We start from the raw sequence: 19,239 nt of genomic DNA on the forward strand, positions 1-19,239 counted from the left end.
CCCCATCATCATTATATACTATATTATCTGCACCCCCATCATCATTATATACTATATTATCTGCACCCCCATCATCATTATATACTATATTATCTGCACCCCCATCATCATTATATACTATATTATCTGCACCCCCCATCATCATTATATACTATATTATCTGCACCCCCCATCATCATTATATACTATATTATCTGCACCCCCCATCATCATTATATACTATATTATCTGCACCCCCATCATCATTATATACTATATTATCTGCACCCCCATCATCATTATATACTATATTATCTGCACCCCCCATCATCATTATATACTATATTATCTGCACCCCCATCATCATTATATATACTATATTATCTGCACCCCCATCATCATTATATACTATATTATCTGCACCCCCATCATCATTATATACTATATTATCTGCACCCCCATCATCATTATATACTATATTATCTGCACCCCCATCATCATTATATACTATATTATCTGCACCCCCATCATCATTATATATACTATATTATCTGCACCCCCATCATCATTATATATACTATATTATCTGCACCCCCATCATCATTATATACTATATTATCTGCACCCCCATCATCATTATATACTATATTATCTGCACCCCCATCATCATTATATACTATATTATCTGCTTCCCATCATTATCATTATTATCATTATATACAATATTTATTATCTGCACCCCCATCATTATTAATATTTTATTTTACTATATTTATTATCTGCTCCCCATTATTATTATTATTATTATTATTATATACTTATGTTTATTATCTTCTCCCTATCATTATTATTATTATTATTATTATGATATACTAGATTTATTATCTGCATCCCCATCATTGTCATCATAATAATAATAGGGATGCAGGTAATAAATATAGTAAAATATAATATTTACTATATTATCTGCATCCCCATCATTATTATTATTATTATATACTGTATTTATGATCCTCATCCCTATAATTTATTATTATTAATCATTATATACTATATTATCTGCATCTCCATCATTGTTCTCATTATTATTGTACTATATTTATTTTCTGCACCCCCATCATTATCATTATATGCTATATTTCTGCACCTCCATCATGTGTTTTCATTATTATTAATATTATTTTATTTTACTATATTTATTATCTACATTATTATTATTATTATTATTATTATTATATACTGTATTTATGATCTTCATCCATATCATTATATACTATATTTATTATCTGCATTCCCATCATTGTCATATTAATTATAATGACAATGATGGGGATGCAGATACTAAATATAGTATATAATGATATGAATGAAGATCATAAATACAGTATATAATGATAAGGATGTAGATAATAAATATAGTAACATTAAAATAATAATAATGAGGACAAATAATAGGGATGCAGATAATAAATATAGTATATAATGATGATGATAATAATAATAAATTATAGGGATGATGATCATAAATACAGTGTGTGTATGTATATGTATGTATGTGTGTGTGTGTGTATATATATATACATACTGTGTGTGTGTGTGTGTATATTTATATATATATAGGGATGCAGATAATAAATATAGTATATAATAATAATGATGGGGATGCAGATAATATAATAATAATAATTTACTATATTATCTGCATCCCCATCATTATTATTACTATTAATAATAATAATAATAATAATAATAATGATGGGGATGCAGATAACAAATATAGTAAAATATAATATTAATAATATTTTACTATATTATCTGCATCCCTATTATTATTATTATTATTATTATTATTATTATTATTATTATACTATATTTATTATCTGCATCCCCACCATTATTATTATATACTGTATTTATGATCCTCATCCCTATAATTTATTATTATTATTATTATCATATACTTTATTTATTATCTGCATCCCCATTATTATCATTATATACTATATTTATCTTCTGCACCCCCGTCATTTGTTTTCATTATTATTACGATTTTTTTATTTTACTATATTTATTATCTACATCCTTATCATTATTATTATATACTGTATTTATGATCTTCATCCATATCATTATATACTATATTTATTATCTGCATTCCCATCATTGTCGTATTAATAATAATGACAATGATAGGGATGGATGCAGATAATATAGTATATAATGATATGGATGAAGATCATAAATACAGTATATAATAATAATAAGGATGTAGATAATAAATATAGTAAATTAAAATAATAATAATAATGACAATGATGGGGTTGCAGATAATAAATATAGTATATAATGATGATAATAATAATAAATTATAGGGATGAGGATCATAAATACAGTGTGTGTGTGTATATATATATATATATATATATATATATATATATATATATATATATATATATATATATATATATATATATATATATATGATGCAGATAATAAATATAGTAAAATATTATTATTATTATTATTATTATTATATACTTATGTTTATTATCTTCTCCCTATCATCATTATTATTATTATTATTATTATTATTATTATTTACTATATTATCTGCATCCCCATCATTACTTTTAATAATAATAATGATGATGGGGATGCAGATAATAAATATAGTATATAATGATGGGGATGCAGATAATATAGTATATAATGATAGTATCACCATTATATACTGTATTTATGATCTTCATACCCATCATTTATTAATTTATATTTTCAATTATATACTATATTTATCTGGATCCCTATTATTATTATTATTATTAATATCATTATTATTATTATTATGAATGCCCTGGATGTGAGAAGTGACGGCTCCTCTATAAAAACAAGCCCGTCCTATATGAAGGCTGGAGCGCCCCTCCCCCATGCAGTGTTTGTCCTGGCTGAGCTTTGTAGTCCCCCCGGGTGGTTGTAGTACAGACAGTTGCTCGTGTCTCCCATGTTGCTCTGTGTGAGGTTTATCACCTGTGAACATCTTCTGTTTGTTGCTCTGATCTGACAGATGAGAAGGCGGACGTTTCCGATGACGGGAAGGTGTCTCGGAAGAGACGCAGAAGCTCGGCGCCAGGTGGTAAAACCACAAAGAAGGCTGATGGGGGCGGAGAGATCGCGGCAAAGAGAGGCGCCAGAAAAACAAAGAAAACCACAACGATTAAATCTGAAGACACGGAGAGGGAGATCGAGTGAGTGTGTCATCAGATCACCGGAGAGATATTATAATTTTATTATATTTATAATAAAAGGCGAAAAGTGCTAACATCAGAAATTCCCTATTTTATATCCTTTATCTGACCAATGTGTACATAAAAATATGATACTATATTACCAAAAGTATTGGGACATCTGCCATTACAGTGTGGGGTTGTTTTTCAGGGATTGTGTTGGCCTCTTAGTTCCAGTGAAGGGAACTCTTAAGGCGTCAGCATACCAAGACATTTTGGACAGTTTCATGCTCCCAACTTTGTGGGAGGAGATTGGGGACGGCCCTTTCCTGTTCCAACATGACTGCGCACCAGTGCACAAAGCAAGGTCCACAAATACATGGGTGAGCGCGTTTGGGGTGGAGGAACTTGACTGGCCTGCACAGAGTCCTGACCTCAACTTGATGAATTAGAGATGGGACTTCAAGCCAGGCCTTCTCGTCCAACATCAGTGCCTGACCTCACAAATGCGCTTCTGGAAGAATGGTCAAACATTCCCATAGACACACTCCTAAACCTTGTGGACGGCCTTCCCAGAAGAGGTGAAGCTGTTATAGCTGCAAAGGGCGGGGCCAACTCAATATTGAACCCTACGGACTAAGACTGGGAGGCCATTAAAGTTCATGTGCGTGTAAAAGCAGGCGTCCCAATACTTTTGGTAATATAGTGTGTTTGTGTATTTTTTTTTATATAGTATATATTTAAAACTTCATCTATTTGTATAAATCAGCATAACTCCAAAGGTACAAAATTGCATTTAATTACACATCTTTCAGTAAAAATAAATAAAATAAAATTAGATGAGAATGCCCCGAGTCAATAGATACCAAACATGTCAAGCTTTAAAATTTCTCGCACCCCTGATATGGTGACAAATATTGCTACTTAACATTTTCCATAGGCGCCACTTAAAAATTTCCCACAAGTCATCAGTTTGGAGTGATTTTTGGGCCTAGAATTCCGAGGGGGAAAGGTGGCCGGGGCAGCGGGTAACTAGGAAGCCCGGGGGGGGGGGGGGGGGTAATCATATAGGATGGGAGGGAAGAGGGCACCTGGTGGGAAAGGTAAAGAGGAGGGGAGGAGAGTCTCGGGGATGGGGGAGGAGAGGCTCTGGGATGGGGGAGGAGAGTCTCGGGGGTGGGGGAGGAGAGTCTCGGGGGTGGGGGAGGAGAGTCTCGGGGATGGGGGAGGAGAGGCTCTGGGATGGGAGAGGAGAGTCTCGGGGGTGGGGGAGGAGAGGCTCGGGGGTGGGGGAGGAGAGGCTCGGGGGGTGGGGGAGGAGAGTCTCGGGGATGGGGGAGGAGCGGCTCGGGGATGGGGGAGGAGAGTCTCTGGGGTGGGGGAGGAGAGTCTCTGGGGTGGGGGAGGAGAGTCTCTGGGGTGGGGGAGGAGAGTCTCGGGGGTGGGGAGGAGAGGCTCTGTGATGGGGAGGAGAGGGGAGGAGAGTCTCGGGGGTGGGGGAGGAGAGTCTCGGGGATGGGGGAGGAGAGTCTCGGGGATGGGGGAGGAGAGTCTCTGGGGTGGGGGAGGAGAGTCTCTGGGGTGGGGGAGGAGAGTCTCTGGGGTGGGGGAGGAGAGGCTCGGGGGGTGGGCAGGAGAGGCTCGGGGATGGGGGAGGAGAGTCTCGGGGGGGTGGGGGAGGAGAGTCTCGGGGGGGTGGGGGAGGAGAGTCTCGGGGGGTGGGGGAGGAGAGTCTCGGGGGTGGGGGAGGAGCGGCTCGGGGATGGGGGAGGAGAGTCTCTGGGGTGGGGGAGGAGAGTCTCTGGGGTGGGGGAGGAGAGTCTCTGGGGTGGGGGGGGAGAGTCTCGGGGGTGGGGAGGAGAGGCTCTGTGATGGGGAGGAGAGGGGAGGAGAGTCTCGGGGATGGGGGAGGAGAGTCTCGGGGATGGGGGAGGAGAGTCTCGGGGGTGGGGGAGGAGAGTCTCGGGGATGGGGGAGGAGAGTCTCGGGGCTGGGGGAGGAGAGTCTCGGGGCTGGGGGAGGAGAGTCTCTGTGGTGGGGGAGGAGAGTCTCTGTGGTGGGGGAGGAGAGTCTCTGTGGTGGGGGAGGAGAGTCTCGGGGCTGGGGGAGGAGAGTCTCGGGGATGGGGGAGGAGAGTCTCTGGGATGGGGGAGGGGTCATTTCTTGATCCTTTTTATCCAGATATTTAGTTTCTGTATTGTATTGTGTTGTGCAGAGCCTTGCTGAGTTTGGAAGGGAAAGTCCTGGATGTGACTGTGATAGAAGACAGCAGTGCGGAGGACAGCGATGAGGAATGGGAGGATGTGGAAGGTATCACTGCAAATATTAAAATCCGCCAATGAGATCATCCGTGTGCTTCATACATCACTTCTGGTGTCCAATAGAAACCTTGCAGCTTTTTATCTCTTTATAGTCCTCTACCCTGGAATGTTATAATTTGTGGAAATGTCTTAAAGCAGAACTAAAGGCAAAAATTTTGTTTTGGATAAAGTGGAGAGGGATTAGAACCCCTGTCGGGTTTTTATTGCTGTGTGTTTCCCCCGGTAGGGAGATTCTTCCTCTCTGTTTCTCATGTTTACCATGAAAGAAAATCCCACATTTTAAGTGGTTGTTGGAATAGAGGGGAATCTTCCAATGGGGACACTTGTTCTGGTGACAACCAGGGATTGCCCCAATTTGGAGGGATTTCCTCTCACTTCCTGTTTTAAAAAAACTGTGCCGCCAATCGGTGCTCACCAGGGCCGCCAATTGGTGCTCACCAGGGCCGCCAATCGGTGCTCACCAGGGCCGCCAATCGGTGCTCACCAGGGCCGCCAATCGGTGCTCACCAGGGCCGCCAATCGGTGCTCATCAGGCCCGCCAATCGGTGCTCATCAGGCCCGCCAATCGGTGCTCATCAGGCCCGCCAATCGGTGCTCATCAGGGCCGCCAATCGGTGCAAGTTTGCGGTAAAATCTCAGCAAGTTTGCGGTAAAATCTCAGCAAATCTGCCGGAAAATCTCAGCAAATTTGCCGGAAAATTTCAGCAAGTTTGCGGTAAAATTTATGTGAATTTACAGAAAAATCGCAGCGAATTTGTGGTAAAATTGTGGTGTGTTTTTGGTGCCATTCTTGTCAACATGGTCGAATGTCGATAACACAATTTTTTCAAAATTGCAGATATGTTTTGGCAACCGAAATTTCGGTGCATCTCTGCTTCCAAGCATACCTTAGTACATTTTCAATCATCGGTGCTGCCAATCGGTGCACATCAGTGCTGCTAATCGGTGCTGCCAATTGGTGCACACCAGTGCTGCCAACTTGCTGAGATTTTCCGGCAAACTTGCTGAGATTTTCCGGCAAACTTGCTGAGATTTTCCGGCAAACTTGCTGAGATTTTCCGGCAAACTTGCTGAGATTTTCCGGCAAACTTGCTGAGATTTTCCGGCAAACTTGCTGCCAATTGGCGCACACCAGTGCTGCCAATTGGCGCACACCAGTGCTGCCAATTGGCGCACACCAGTGCTGCCAATTGGCGCACACCAGTGCTGCCAATTGGCGCACACCAGTGCTGCCAATTGGCGCACACCAGTGCTGCCAATTGGCGCACACCAGTGCTGCCAATCGGTGCTGCCAATTGGTGCACATCGGTGCTGCCAATTGGTGCACATCGGTGCTGCCAATTGGTGCACATCGGTGCTGCCAATCGGTGCACATCGGTGCTGCCAATCGGTGCACATCGGTGCTGCCAATCGGTGCACATCGGTGCTGCCAATTGGTGCACATCAGTGCTGCCAATCGGCCCAAATTCGTGGTAAAATATCTGCAAATTTGCCAATTGGTGGACATCGGTGCTGCCAATTGGTGCACATCGGTGCTGCCAATTGGTGCACATCGGTGCTGCCAATCGGCCCAAATTCGTGGTAAAATATCTGCAAATTTGCAGCAAAATGGCAGCGAATTTGTGGTAAAATCGTGGTGCGTTTTCTGTGCCATTATCGGCACCATGGCCGAATGCCAATAACACAATTTTTGGACAAAAAATTGCCCATATGTTTCGGCAACCAAAATTTCGGTGCATCTCTGCTTGCAAACATATCTTGGTACATTTTCAATCATTGCATTGGAGGATTTTTTTTTTACTTATCAACATGAAAGAGGAACCGTTATCAACCTATCAGATTACTCCTTTCATCTTCTTCAGATTTCCATTAGTTGGTAGGTTGGTGGGGAGCACAGGCAGTTCTTTTCTCAGACACTTTGATGTCTACGGTAGTCAGTTCTTTCCATGACATGTTTTTCCATCAACTATCCGTTTTGTGTGTTTAGAGCTCAACGAGCCGACTCTGGAGTCGTTGCAGGCCTCCACCTCTGCTGACCGGGAGCCCTCGGTGAAGCCGGTACAGATCGAGATCGAGACCGCGGAGGCAGCAAAGAAAAGACTGATGAAGTAAGTACATATTGGACAAGCGATTGGTCAGGAAGCTTTGCTGACAAATCTGGGAAATGCCCCCCTGAGGAATAATGCCCACCCGGTACTTCGCTTGCGCATTACGGAGCCGCCAAACATCGGAATTTACGATCAGCCGTAGACGGCGCCTGCGCACAATCCGCCCCTTGCAGACTCGCACGAGCATCGGGAGCACGTGGCATAACGTCGGCGATTGTGCGCAGGCGCCGTCTACAGCTGATCGTAAATTCCGATGTTCGGAGGCTTTTAGGCGGCTTCGTACTGTGCATGCGCATGCGCACTCCCGGCTGGCCTTATTCGACATGGGACATTTATTGTCAGAACACCGGTCCTGATATCCAAAGGACTTAAAAAATATCAATGAGATTAATTTACTAACTTTGGAGAGTGCAAAATCTGGTGCAGCTCTGCTTAGAAACCAATCAGCTTCCAGGATTTTTTTTTTTTTTGTTAAAGTTTAATTGAAGAAGCTGAAGTTAGAAGCTGATTGGCTCCCAAGCAGAGCTACAACAGATTTTGCACTCTCCAATTTTAGTAAATCAACCCCAGTGAGTGATTAACCTCTTGCCGCCCGCCAATGACAGATTGACGTCGGCAAAGTGGTTTCAATATCCTGAGTGGACTTCATATGACGTCCTCAGGGTATTGAGCCGTTGCGCGCCCCCGGGGTCTGACACCCCGCAACACCGATCTAGGTAAAGAGTCTCTCACGGAGACTCTTTACCACGTGATCAGCCGTGTCCAATCACGGCTGATCACGATGTAAACAGGATAAGCCGGTAATCGGCTTTTCCTCACTCGCGCCTTACAGACGCGAGTAGAGGACAGCCGGTCGGCTGCTCCTCTGACGGGGGGTTTGTGCTGATCAATTTTCAGCGCAGCCCCCCCGAGGATGCCACTAGACCACCAGGGATGCAAAACAAAAAACACAGGTATGCTACCCTAGACCACCAGGGATGACAATGACACAAATAATGGATGCCAATCAGTGCTCACAATGGGCATCACTGATTGGCAGGCATTGTTTGGCACTGATTGGCATCCATTAGTACAATACATACAATAGTGCCGCCTATCAGTGCCCATCCGTGCCGCCTATCAGTGCCCATCCATGCCGCCTATCCATGCCCATCCATGCCGCCTATCCATGCCCATTAGTGCTGCATATTAGTGCCCATCAGTGCCGCCTTATCAGAAGGAGAAAACGTACTTACTTACAATGTTTTATAACAGAAACAAAAAAATACATTTTTTTTTTTTCTACGTTTTCGGTTATTTTTTTTTGCAGAAAATAAAAATCCCAGAGGTGATCAAATACCACCAAAAGAAAGCTCTATTTGTGGGTACAAAATGATAAAAATTTAGTTTGGGTACAGTGCAGCATGACCGCGCAATTGTCATTCAAAGTGCAACAGCGCTGAAAGCTAAAAATTGGTCTGGGCGGGAAGGTGTATAAGTTCCCGGTATGGAAGTGGTTAAAGCGGACTTCCACCCATTTTTATAAAACTTGCTGTCTATAGTATCCCCTTCTAGCATACTTTTACCAATGACTGTCCTTTTATGTTCTACAGGGAGAAGAGGAAGGCGGAATTTGCTGCTTATCTGCGCAGAATGATGACCCGCTTCAGCAAGGAGCTTCGTGAAGATACACATAAGGTGGGAGAAGGGGGACAGATCCCAGTGTCTCTGATTGGTCTCAGTCATGGACTACCAGAAAATGGCCGCTCCCTAGGTATTAGATATGAATAACAATTTAAGGCTGCATTCACACCTGAGCGTTTTCAGCTTGTAAAACGCCCCCCCCCCAAAAAAAACGCCCAACAAGCAAATTCCCTTTCATCTCAATGGCACCTGTTCACATCTTTGTGTTTTGTCCCCTGAAGCAAAACGCCTTAAAGTGGATGTAAACCCGATTTTTTTTGATGTCGCAATGAACAGTATAAGATTTCCTATCATCTGTGCCCAGCCTTGCCACACAGAGTTAATCCAGCTCTGAGCAATCCTCTTTTTTATTTTTATTGTTCAGTGAGATAAAACGGACTTACAGAGAAAAACCTTGGTCCGTTCTTCCCCCTTGCTGTGAGTGACAGGTTATTTACATATCTCATGCACTAGCCTGAGACGGGCATTATTTTTTAATTCCCACCCCCACTCCTTTTCTGAAGTCATGTGGTTACTTTTCTGGATTTTGACTGGATGTTAGTGATCATAGTAGAATTTAGTGTAAGGAATACACAAGAGAAAATGCATGTTGACAAGGGGAGTGTAGACGTGGGCGGGGAGCCTACTGACATCACGACTCCACCCACCGAGCTCCAGACAACAGACCCACCCACAGAATCTGCAGTTTTTCAGTTCTTATAACAGACAGAGGGGAGACATTTGACAGGTAAGGACACATGCAGGAGGCGTCTATATCCTTATAGATCAGCACTATGGCAGTAGTTTAGAAAGGATGAGAGGGGCTTTACATCCACTTTAAGCTCAAAAAAAGAACATGAGCTTCTTTGGGGCAGATTATAGGCGTTTTTCTGCTTTTCACATTGGTGACCTGTACAAAATCGCAGCTAAAAATGCGCAACCTTTAAACGCTCAGGTGTGAATGCAGCCTAAAGGATTTTTTTTTTTTTTTTAGCCGCTGAGTTATTGTATTCCCTGTTAAATGTCAATAGTGTTAAAAAAAAAAGCGTCCTGTCTTGCATGGTGAAGATTTTCATTCTACCGTGTTTCCCTGAAAATAAGACCTAGTGTTATTTTCCAGGAGGGCTGCAATATAAGCCCTACCCCGAAAATAAGTCCTAGTTTAAAATGCTTGTAAAATCCTATAAGCCACTATGTTACAGTAGAATATATTGTACAATGTGTGTGTTTCTGTAATATAATTGCGGGGAAGAGAGCTCCGGCGGGTCACAGAAGCGCAGAGCGGCGCTATAATGAAGGTATTTGGCACAATTACCGTATTTATCGCCCTATAGCGCGCACCGGCGTATAGCGCGCACCCCAAACCTAGAGGAGAATCCTAGGGGGAAAAAAAAGAAATACTGACATTTTACAGATACAGTTGCCCGGCGTCCATCGGCAGTCTTGTCCGGAGTCTGTCTGCGGCATTCGCGGTGTCCTTCCCGCTTCTCCCACGCTGTTTTTGAATGCCGCCGCCGACATATACCGAGTGCAGTACACTCGGGTACACTCGGCTGGGCTCGGCCACGCTCGGCTCCTTTCGCAGAGACGAGCGTGGCCGAGTCCAGCCGAGTGTACTGCACTCGGTATATGTCAGTGGCGGCGCTCAGAAAGCCAACGTATACCGAGTGCAGTACACTCGGCTGGGCTCGGGCCACGCTCGGCTCCTTTCGCGGAGCCGAGCGTGGCCGAACCCAGCCGAGTGTACTGCAATCGGTATATGTCGGCGGCGGCGCTCAGAAAGCGGGGATCGGCGTATAACGCGCACCCACGATTTTCCCCTGATTTTAAGGGGAAAAAAGTGCGCGTTATGCGCCGATAAATACGGTATATTACAGAAATGCACACTATATAATACTGTAATCGAAAGGATTATAGGATTTTACAAGCAGTTCACACTGGGGATTCCTGACAGGCAGGGAGGGAGAGGGGGAGAGAAGACAGAACATTACATGGTAAGACCTACCCCGAAAATAAGCCCTACTGTGTCTTTTGTTGACAAAATTAATATAAGAGCCGGGATTATTTTCAGGGGAACGCGGTACCTATGTTCATCTCCCAGCATTTTTAAGAATATCTTATGCTGCAGCATTAAGATGTGCAGATTCGTGGCTGCAGATAACAATAATATAAAAGTCCAGGTGTGTGTTATTTTTCGCCTCCTTTTTGTCTTGTGTGATTCTTTACTCTGAGCTCATCTTAGACATCTCTCGCCCTCCAGGTCCACCTCCTCTGCCTCCTGGCCAATGGCGTTTACCGCAGCAACACCTGCAACTCACCCGATCTCCAGGCCGTGGCGCTGTCTGTTGTTCCCGCCAAGTTTGCCAACATTCCAGCTGCTAGGGTGGATGTGGTGTACCTGACCAACCTGGTGAAATGGTATGTCCATCATCTTATTCAAAGCCGAATTCCGGGCACATGCATGCCATTGAAGTCAATGCGGAACTAATTATTTTCGTTTACATTGACTTCTATGGGGAAACTCGCTTTGATATGCGAGTGCCTTGGATTATGAGCGTTCCCCTGGAACGGATTATACTCGTAATCCGAGGTTCCACTGTATAAGCTCTGTCTACTGTTAAAAATAAGTGTAAAATGCCAGACGGCGGTGGGTGTAACAAGTTGTCCTCTGTATCCTTACTGTGTGGGGTGTAGCAAGATGGTGGCGACGACGCGTCATTTCTGTTACCAATTCTGACGGGTTGCCTAATCTGACAGAACACCTGCAGAAAACTACATGAGGGGAGTGGAGATGGGACCAGTCACCCTGCACAAGGAGAGAGAGCAGAGCTGTGGGAGGGGCCTAGCAGTCCTGACCCATTTCAGGTTGCCTGCATAAAATGACAGGAGGGGGCGGAGACAAGACGAGTCACCCTGCGCAAGGAGAGAGCGCAGAGCTGTGGGAGGGGACTAGCAGGCTCCACCCACTACAGACTGCCTGCAGAAAACTACAGGAGGGGGCGGAGACAGGACCAGTCACCCTGCGCAAGGAGAGAGAGTAGAGCTGTGGGAGGGGCCTAGCAGTCCCGCCCATTTCAGGTTGCCTGCATAAAATGACAGGAGGGGGCGGAGACAAGACGAGTCACCCTGCACAAGGAGAGGGAGCAGAGCTGTGGGAGGGGCCTGGCAGGCCCAACCCACTACAGGCTGCCTGCAGAAAACTACAGGAGGGGGCTGAGACAGGACCAGTCACCCTGCACAAGGAGAGAGATCAGAGCTGTTATTGTATTCCCTGTTAAATGTCAATAGTGTTAAAAAAAAAAAGTGTCCCGTCTTGCATGGTGAAGGTTTTCATTCTACCATGTTTCCCTGAAAATAAGACCTAGTGTTATTTTCCAGGAGGGCTAATGTAAGTCCTACCCCAAAAATAAGCCCTAGTTTAAAATGCTTGTAAAATCCTATAATCCACTCTATTACAGTATTATTTCATGTACAATGTGTGTGTTTATGTAATATAATTGCGGGGAAGAGAGCTCCGGCAGGTCACAGAAGCGCAGAGCGGCGATATGACGAAGGTATTTGGCACAATTATATTACAGAAACACACACACAGAAAACTACAGGAGGGGGCAGAGACGGAACCAGTCACCCTGCACAAGGAGAGAGAGCAGAGCTGTGGGAGGGGCCTAGCAGTCCCGACCCATTTCAGGATGCCTGCAAAAAATGACAGGAGGGGGCGGAGACAAGACCAGTCACCCTGCGCAAGGAGAGGGAGCAGAGCTGTGGGAGGGGCCCAGCAGGCTCCACCCTCTACAGGCTGCCTGCACAAAACTACAGGAGGGGGCGGAGACAGGACCAGTCACCCTGCACAAGGAGAGAGAGCAGCAGTGGGCGGTCTTTATGACAGGAAGTCTCACACTGGATTACTGCACAGATCTGGAGGAAATACATAAAGGACACTGAGATTGAAGGAAGAAGCCACATGATTGTTTATCTCAGAGTCCAGCTGTAACCACTTGTTGGAAGTATCACTTGTATGTATGACGGCAAGGCGGCTCTGCTTCGCTGGATCAGGTACAGATGCCAATCGTCGGGGGAAGACACATAGGACAGGGCTCTGCCTATGTAAACAAGGCAGAGCTATGTCCTGTCGGCGGGGGAGTGATGGATTCTCTTTCCCTGCTCGGAGCCGGGAGATTGGGATTGGAATTTTTTTTTTTTTTAACAATAATTTGTAACAGAATACATATTGACCTAAATTTCTGAAGATTTTTTATTATTATTGGATGTGTTTTATACCAGAAAGTAAAAAAGATTATTTTTTGGTCTTTTTTTTTTTTTTATTATTTTTTTTGTTTATAGCACAAAAAAATAAAAATGCAGAGGTGATCAAATACCACCAAAATAAATCTGTACTTGTGGGAAACAAATGACATATCGGTTTTATTTATGGACAGAGTCGCACGACCGTGCAATTGTCAGTTAAAATAACGCAGTGCTGTTTTGCAAAAAATGGCCTGGTCATTAAGGGGGGGGGGGGTAAATCTTCCAGAGGTCAAGGGGGTTAATAGAAAATCCACCCAGATACCCCAACCATATATAGAATACCTTTTTCTTGCTTCATCTTTTTCACTCGTGTCTGCATTCTTCAGGGAAAGAGTCGCCACCCGGCTAGGATAGAGACTTACAGGAAACGTCTGATTTTTATTTCCAGGTTCGCATCGACCTTCACCCTGAATCCTGAAATGTCATTGGATGAACAAGAATCTTTGTCCGGTACCTTGGAGCGGAGGTTTGGGGTGTACGGAGTGAGAGACGCCGAGGAAATGGTTCATGTAAGAGGAGAAATAATGCCTATTATTATTATTAATGGGTCAAGTGACAATTCATTAAAGTGGTTTTAAACTCTTGCATATACCAAATAAGATGACTGGCCTCAGGTGATACAAATTCCTCCTACATACGTTGTACCGGTTTATCTGCCGTATTCTCTTCTCCACAACTGTTCAAAGTGCTAAATGTACAGTGCCTTGAAAAAGTATTCATACCCCCTGAAATGTTTTACATTTTGTCATGTTACAACCAAAAACGTAAATGTTTTTTATGCGCTTGACTCACACAAAGTGGCACATAATTGTGAAGTGGAAGGAAAATGATAAATGGTTTTTCATTTTTTTTACAAATAAATATGTGAAAAGTGTGGGGGTCATTTTGTATTCAGCCCCCTTTTACTCTGATACCCCTAACTAAAATCTAGTGAAACAAATTACCTTCAGAAGTCCCCTAATTAGTAAAGTTGGAGTCTTGTTTGTTGACCTGCTTAAAGCGGAGGTTCACCCAAAAAACAAGTATATAACATTACCTTCTGTATACATGTACAGTATGCCGTTTTTTTTTTTGGGGAGGTGTACATACGGTATTATCGCTATTTTTCACCTGGCTTCCGGGTACTAGCTAGGCGTTCATATGCAGTGGCGCAATGTCCTCTGGGACTTCCCCCCGGTGGATAAGGTGCGTCACGAGTTTTCGTAACTAGCCGATTTGCGAGTCAGCTCTATACGGCGCCTGCGCAGTCAGCTCTACACAGCTCCTAGTCGGTGCGCAGGTGCCGTATAGAGCCGTATAGAGCTGGCTCGCAGTTCGGCTAGTTTCGGAAACTCGTGACGCGCCTTATTCGCCGGGGGGGGAAGTCCCAGAGGACATTGCGCCACTGCATAGGAACGCCTACTCCCGCGGGAGCTAGTACCCGGAAGCCAGGTGAAAAATAGCAATAATACCGTATGTACACCCCCAAAAAAAAAAAAAACAGCATACTGTACATGTTTGAGGTATACAGAATGTAATGTTATATACTTGTATTTTGGGTGAACCTCCGCTTTAATGTTTTTTTTGGGTATTTTAACTATTTAAAGGGGTTGTAAAGGTACAATTCCCCCCCCCCCCCCCCTAAATAGCTTCCTTTACCTTAGTGCAGTCCTCCTTCACTTACCTCATCCTTCCATTTTGCTTCTAAATGTCCTTATTTCTTCTGAGAAATCCTCACTTCCTGTTCTTCTGTCTGTAACTCCACACAGTAATGTGAGGCTTTCTCCCTGGTGTGGAGTGTTGTGCTCGCTCCCTCCCTTGGACTACAGGAGAGTCAGGACCCCCACTAACACACAGCTCCTTTCTCTATCTGCAACATAGAGAGCATACATAGTCACATGCTGAGTGGTTGCCCTGCTACATTTTGAACGCAGAAGGTCGGCCACTTGGCACAGGTACCAGTCCAAAAACACCAACGTATGGTAAAAATGTGATAACAATTTTCAGAAACACATCTGATTGCGTTTTCTGGTTTCTCTGCAGCTTTTCCTGATCCTCCTGCGAGCTCTGCAGCTTCTGAGTCGGTTGGTGTTGTCACTGCAGCCCATCCCTCTGAAGGAGCCTTCTGCCAAGGTAAGATCGGCTCTGTGCCCCTCATTCTTATGTGTTCCTGTTTACTGACCTTATTGCTCAATCCATATTTCAATATATTGAAGCATAAAATGACTGTTATATAAAACTAGTTGTCCATAAAGACAGGATGAGCGGGTTTGGGGTGGAGGAACTTGACGCCTTAAGCGTTCCCTTCACTGGAACTAGGGAGCCAAGCCCAACCCCTGAAAAACAACCTCACACTATAATCCCCCTCTCCACCATATGATATGACTGTGCCCATCAAGCGCAGCCACTGTGCCCATCAAGCGCAGCCACTGTGCCCATCAAGCGCAGCCACTGTGCCCATCAAGCGCAGCCACTGTGCCCATCTAACGCAGCCACTGTGCCCATCAAGCGCAGCCACTGTGCCCATCAAGCGCAGCCACTGTGCCCATCAAGCGCAGCCACTGTGCCCATCAAGCGCAGCCACTGTGCCCATCAAGCGCAGCCACTGTGCCCATCAAGCGCAGCCACTGTGCCCATCAAGCGCAGCCACTGTACCCATCAATTGTTGCCAGTGTGCCCATCAAATGCTGCCAGTGTGCCCATCAATTGCCGCTGCCAGTGTGCATTTCCCAGCACTTACCTGTCTCGCAGTGGGTCAGCGGCGGTGTCCTGCACGCTCCTCTACGTCTTCTTCCGTCCTCTCTATCAGGCGTCCAATCGCAGCGTCTGACGTTTCAGGTAACAGACCCGAGCACCTGATTGGCTGAGAGACGGTTCTGTGTTAGCAAAGCGAATACCTTTGCTTTGCTAACACAACGCTGTGCACCCATTAGAGCCTATGGCTCTAATCAGATTTTTGTGCACCTATTAGAGCCTATGGCTTCTAAAAAACACCCCCGTCGCTGTAATTCTGGTGCCCGGCGACCAAAAAGGGGCCGGACACCTGAATAAGGGGAATCAGTGGCGACCATAGATCGTTAATCGATCTATGGTGATAGAGTGGTGCAGGAGAGAGGGGGCGGCGCCCATGCGCCCCCTATGGACACACCGCCACTGTGGAAATCAGACTTTGGCTCAGTTTTATAACCTGGATTTGTGATCCTCTCCAGACGAAACGTACTTCTACAGGGAAGTCATCCTCTAAAACGACAAAGAAATCCTCCAAACCCAGGAGGCCTTCTAAATCTAAATCAAAAGCGAAGCCCCTAAAAAAGAAGCAGCTGAAACAAGAGAACGCGGTTTTTGGTGACGCCGATGAGGACGAGACTCCAGTGGCAGCAGAAAAATCTGTGAAAGAGGCCAACAAATCAAAGAAGATGGCTAAGAAGGCCCAAGCCAAGAGTGATGAGGAAGCCAGGCCGAGACCCGGCCCCAAAAACAAGCTCCGGAGAAAAGCAGCCTCTAAAATCTCATACAAGGAAGAAAGCGAAAGCGGGGCGGCCAGCAGCGGTTCTGAATTTGCCTGCAGTGACAGCGAGGCCAAGGAGGACAGCGAGGACAGCGATTCCTCCGACGCGGACGAGCCTGTGTGGAAAGTTGCAAGTCCCTCAAATCAGAACACAAAGAACTCTGCAATAGTACCATCAAAGAGCCCGGGACAGCCCAAAGCAAAAAGTTCTCCCAAAAAGGACGATGCCCAGCCGACAGGAAGAGGCAAGGTCATCTCATCAGATGATGACGTTGAGGAGATCCCACCGGCCCCCAGAGGCAGCGATCAGTGGTTGGAAGTCTACCTGGAGAAGGAGGAGAGGTGGATCTGTGTGGACTGCCTCCATGGGACGGTGAACAAGCCTTCAACGTGCTTCAAGGCTGCCACCAAGCCCGTCGTCTACGTGGTGGGGATCGATAACTCGGGCCACATGAACGACGTGACGCGCAGGTACGATCCGGAGTGGATGACCAAAACCCACAAACGCCGCGTCGATCCGGAGTGGTGGGAAGAGACGCTGATGCCTTTTAGAAACCGTGACATGAAACTGGAAGATCGAGAAGAAGCCGAGGTGAGAAGTTACATTTTATATTTCTTCTACAATTTTTTTAGCAGAATTTTCATGACTGGAGAAAACAGAATGACTGTGAGAACTATATGTGTGGGAGCACAGAGTGTATTTACCAAAGTGGTTGTAACACTCAGATACAAAATAGCATGGCCCGGATTCAGATACATTGGTGTATCTATCGGCGGGGCGTAACGTATCTGAGACACGTTATGCCGCCGTAAATTAGGGCGCAAGTTCCGTATTCAGAAAGAACTTGCGCCCTAAGTTACGGCGGCGTAATGCATGTGGTCCGGCGTAAGCCCGCCTAATTCAAATGTGGATGATGTGGGCGTGTTTTATTTAATTTACATGTGACCCCGCGTATTTGACGTTTTTTACGAACGGCGCATGCGCCGTTCGTGAAAGAATCCCAGTGCGCATGCTCGAAATTACGCCGCAAATCGTCATTGCTTTAGACGTGAACGTAACTTACGTACAGCCCTATTCGCGAACGACTTGCGCAAATTACGTAAAATTTTTATAAAATTTGACGCGGGAACGACGTCCATACTTAACATAGGATACCCCTCATATAGCAGGGGTAACTTTACGCCGGAAAAAGCCCAACGTAAACGACGTAAAAAAAATGTGCCGGGCGGACGTACGTTTCTGAATTGGCGTATCTACCTAATTAGCATATTCCTTACGCCAGTCGGATCTTAGCCTAATTTCGGCGTATCTTGCTTTCTGAATACCGAAAGAAGATACGCCGGCCCAGCTTTGAATTTACGCGGCGTATCAATAGATACGCCAACGTAAATTCTTTATGAATCCGGGCCCATATCCCTCTATAGCAGGGGGTCTCAAACTGGCGGCCTTCCAGCTGTTGCAAAACTACAAGTCCCATGAGGCATTGCAAGGCTGACAGTTACAAGCATGACTCCCACAGGCAGAGGCATGATGGGACTTGTTGTTTCGTAACAGCTGGAGGGCCTGCCAGTTTGAGACTCCTGCTACAGAGGGATATGCTTTGTTCATATTTCATGCCTGAGTGTTACAACCACTTTAAAAGTTTCAGCAAGGTAACACTCAGACATGAAATATGAACAAAGCATATCCCTCTATAGCAGGGGGTATAAAAACTGGCCGCCCTTCAGCTGTTGCGAAACTACAAGTCCCATCATGCCTCTGTCTGTGGGAGCCGTGCTTGTAACTGTCAGCCTTGCAATGCCTCATGGGACTTGTAGTTTCGCCACAGCTGGAGGAACACCAGTTTGAGACCCCTGCGTCTATAGTGTATACTTGTCTCATTCCAGAGCACTCAGTGTAATTTCTCTCTGCTGCCTCCTTCCTCTGCTATCAAAATGAGTCATTTCTGACAAGTTTTCCTGACACCAAAAATTAAAAAGATGGCAGGGGAGGGAGCTGCAGTACACAGCCTGTGATTGACAGCTCCAGCTCTGTTCCTGTGTGCTGCGTGAAGGGGGTGTGGCTTTTCATCGTCTCTTTTGTAAACCGTGTAGGTTTAGGAGATATTTCTTGCACCTACAGGTAAGCCTTAATCTAGGCTCACCTGTAGGTA

At 45.1% G+C, this 19,239-nt stretch overlaps 1 protein-coding gene across 2 annotated transcripts in view; it reads left to right on the plus strand.

Annotated features, from left to right (window-relative positions):
• Window positions 1–19,239, plus strand: part of XPC (XPC complex subunit, DNA damage recognition and repair factor) — a 35,442-nt gene that overhangs the window by 1,814 nt on the left and 14,389 nt on the right. The window contains exons 2-9 of one of the 2 annotated variants that reach the window (XM_040358880.1): window positions 3,044–3,224; window positions 5,419–5,513; window positions 7,512–7,632; window positions 9,225–9,309; window positions 11,555–11,712; window positions 13,988–14,108; window positions 15,622–15,711; window positions 16,788–17,678. In XM_040358880.1, coding sequence (XP_040214814.1) covers window positions 3,044–3,224; window positions 5,419–5,513; window positions 7,512–7,632; window positions 9,225–9,309; window positions 11,555–11,712; window positions 13,988–14,108; window positions 15,622–15,711; window positions 16,788–17,678 — 1,742 coding nt within the window. The remainder of the gene's footprint in view (window positions 1–3,043; window positions 3,225–5,418; window positions 5,514–7,511; window positions 7,633–9,224; window positions 9,310–11,554; window positions 11,713–13,987; window positions 14,109–15,621; window positions 15,712–16,787; window positions 17,679–19,239) is intronic. The other variant, XM_040358881.1, reaches the window with a different exon arrangement.

The sequence above is a fragment of the Rana temporaria genome, chromosome 7 (assembly GCF_905171775.1).
Source record: "Rana temporaria chromosome 7, aRanTem1.1, whole genome shotgun sequence".
Lineage (NCBI taxonomy): Eukaryota > Metazoa > Chordata > Amphibia > Anura > Ranidae > Rana > Rana temporaria.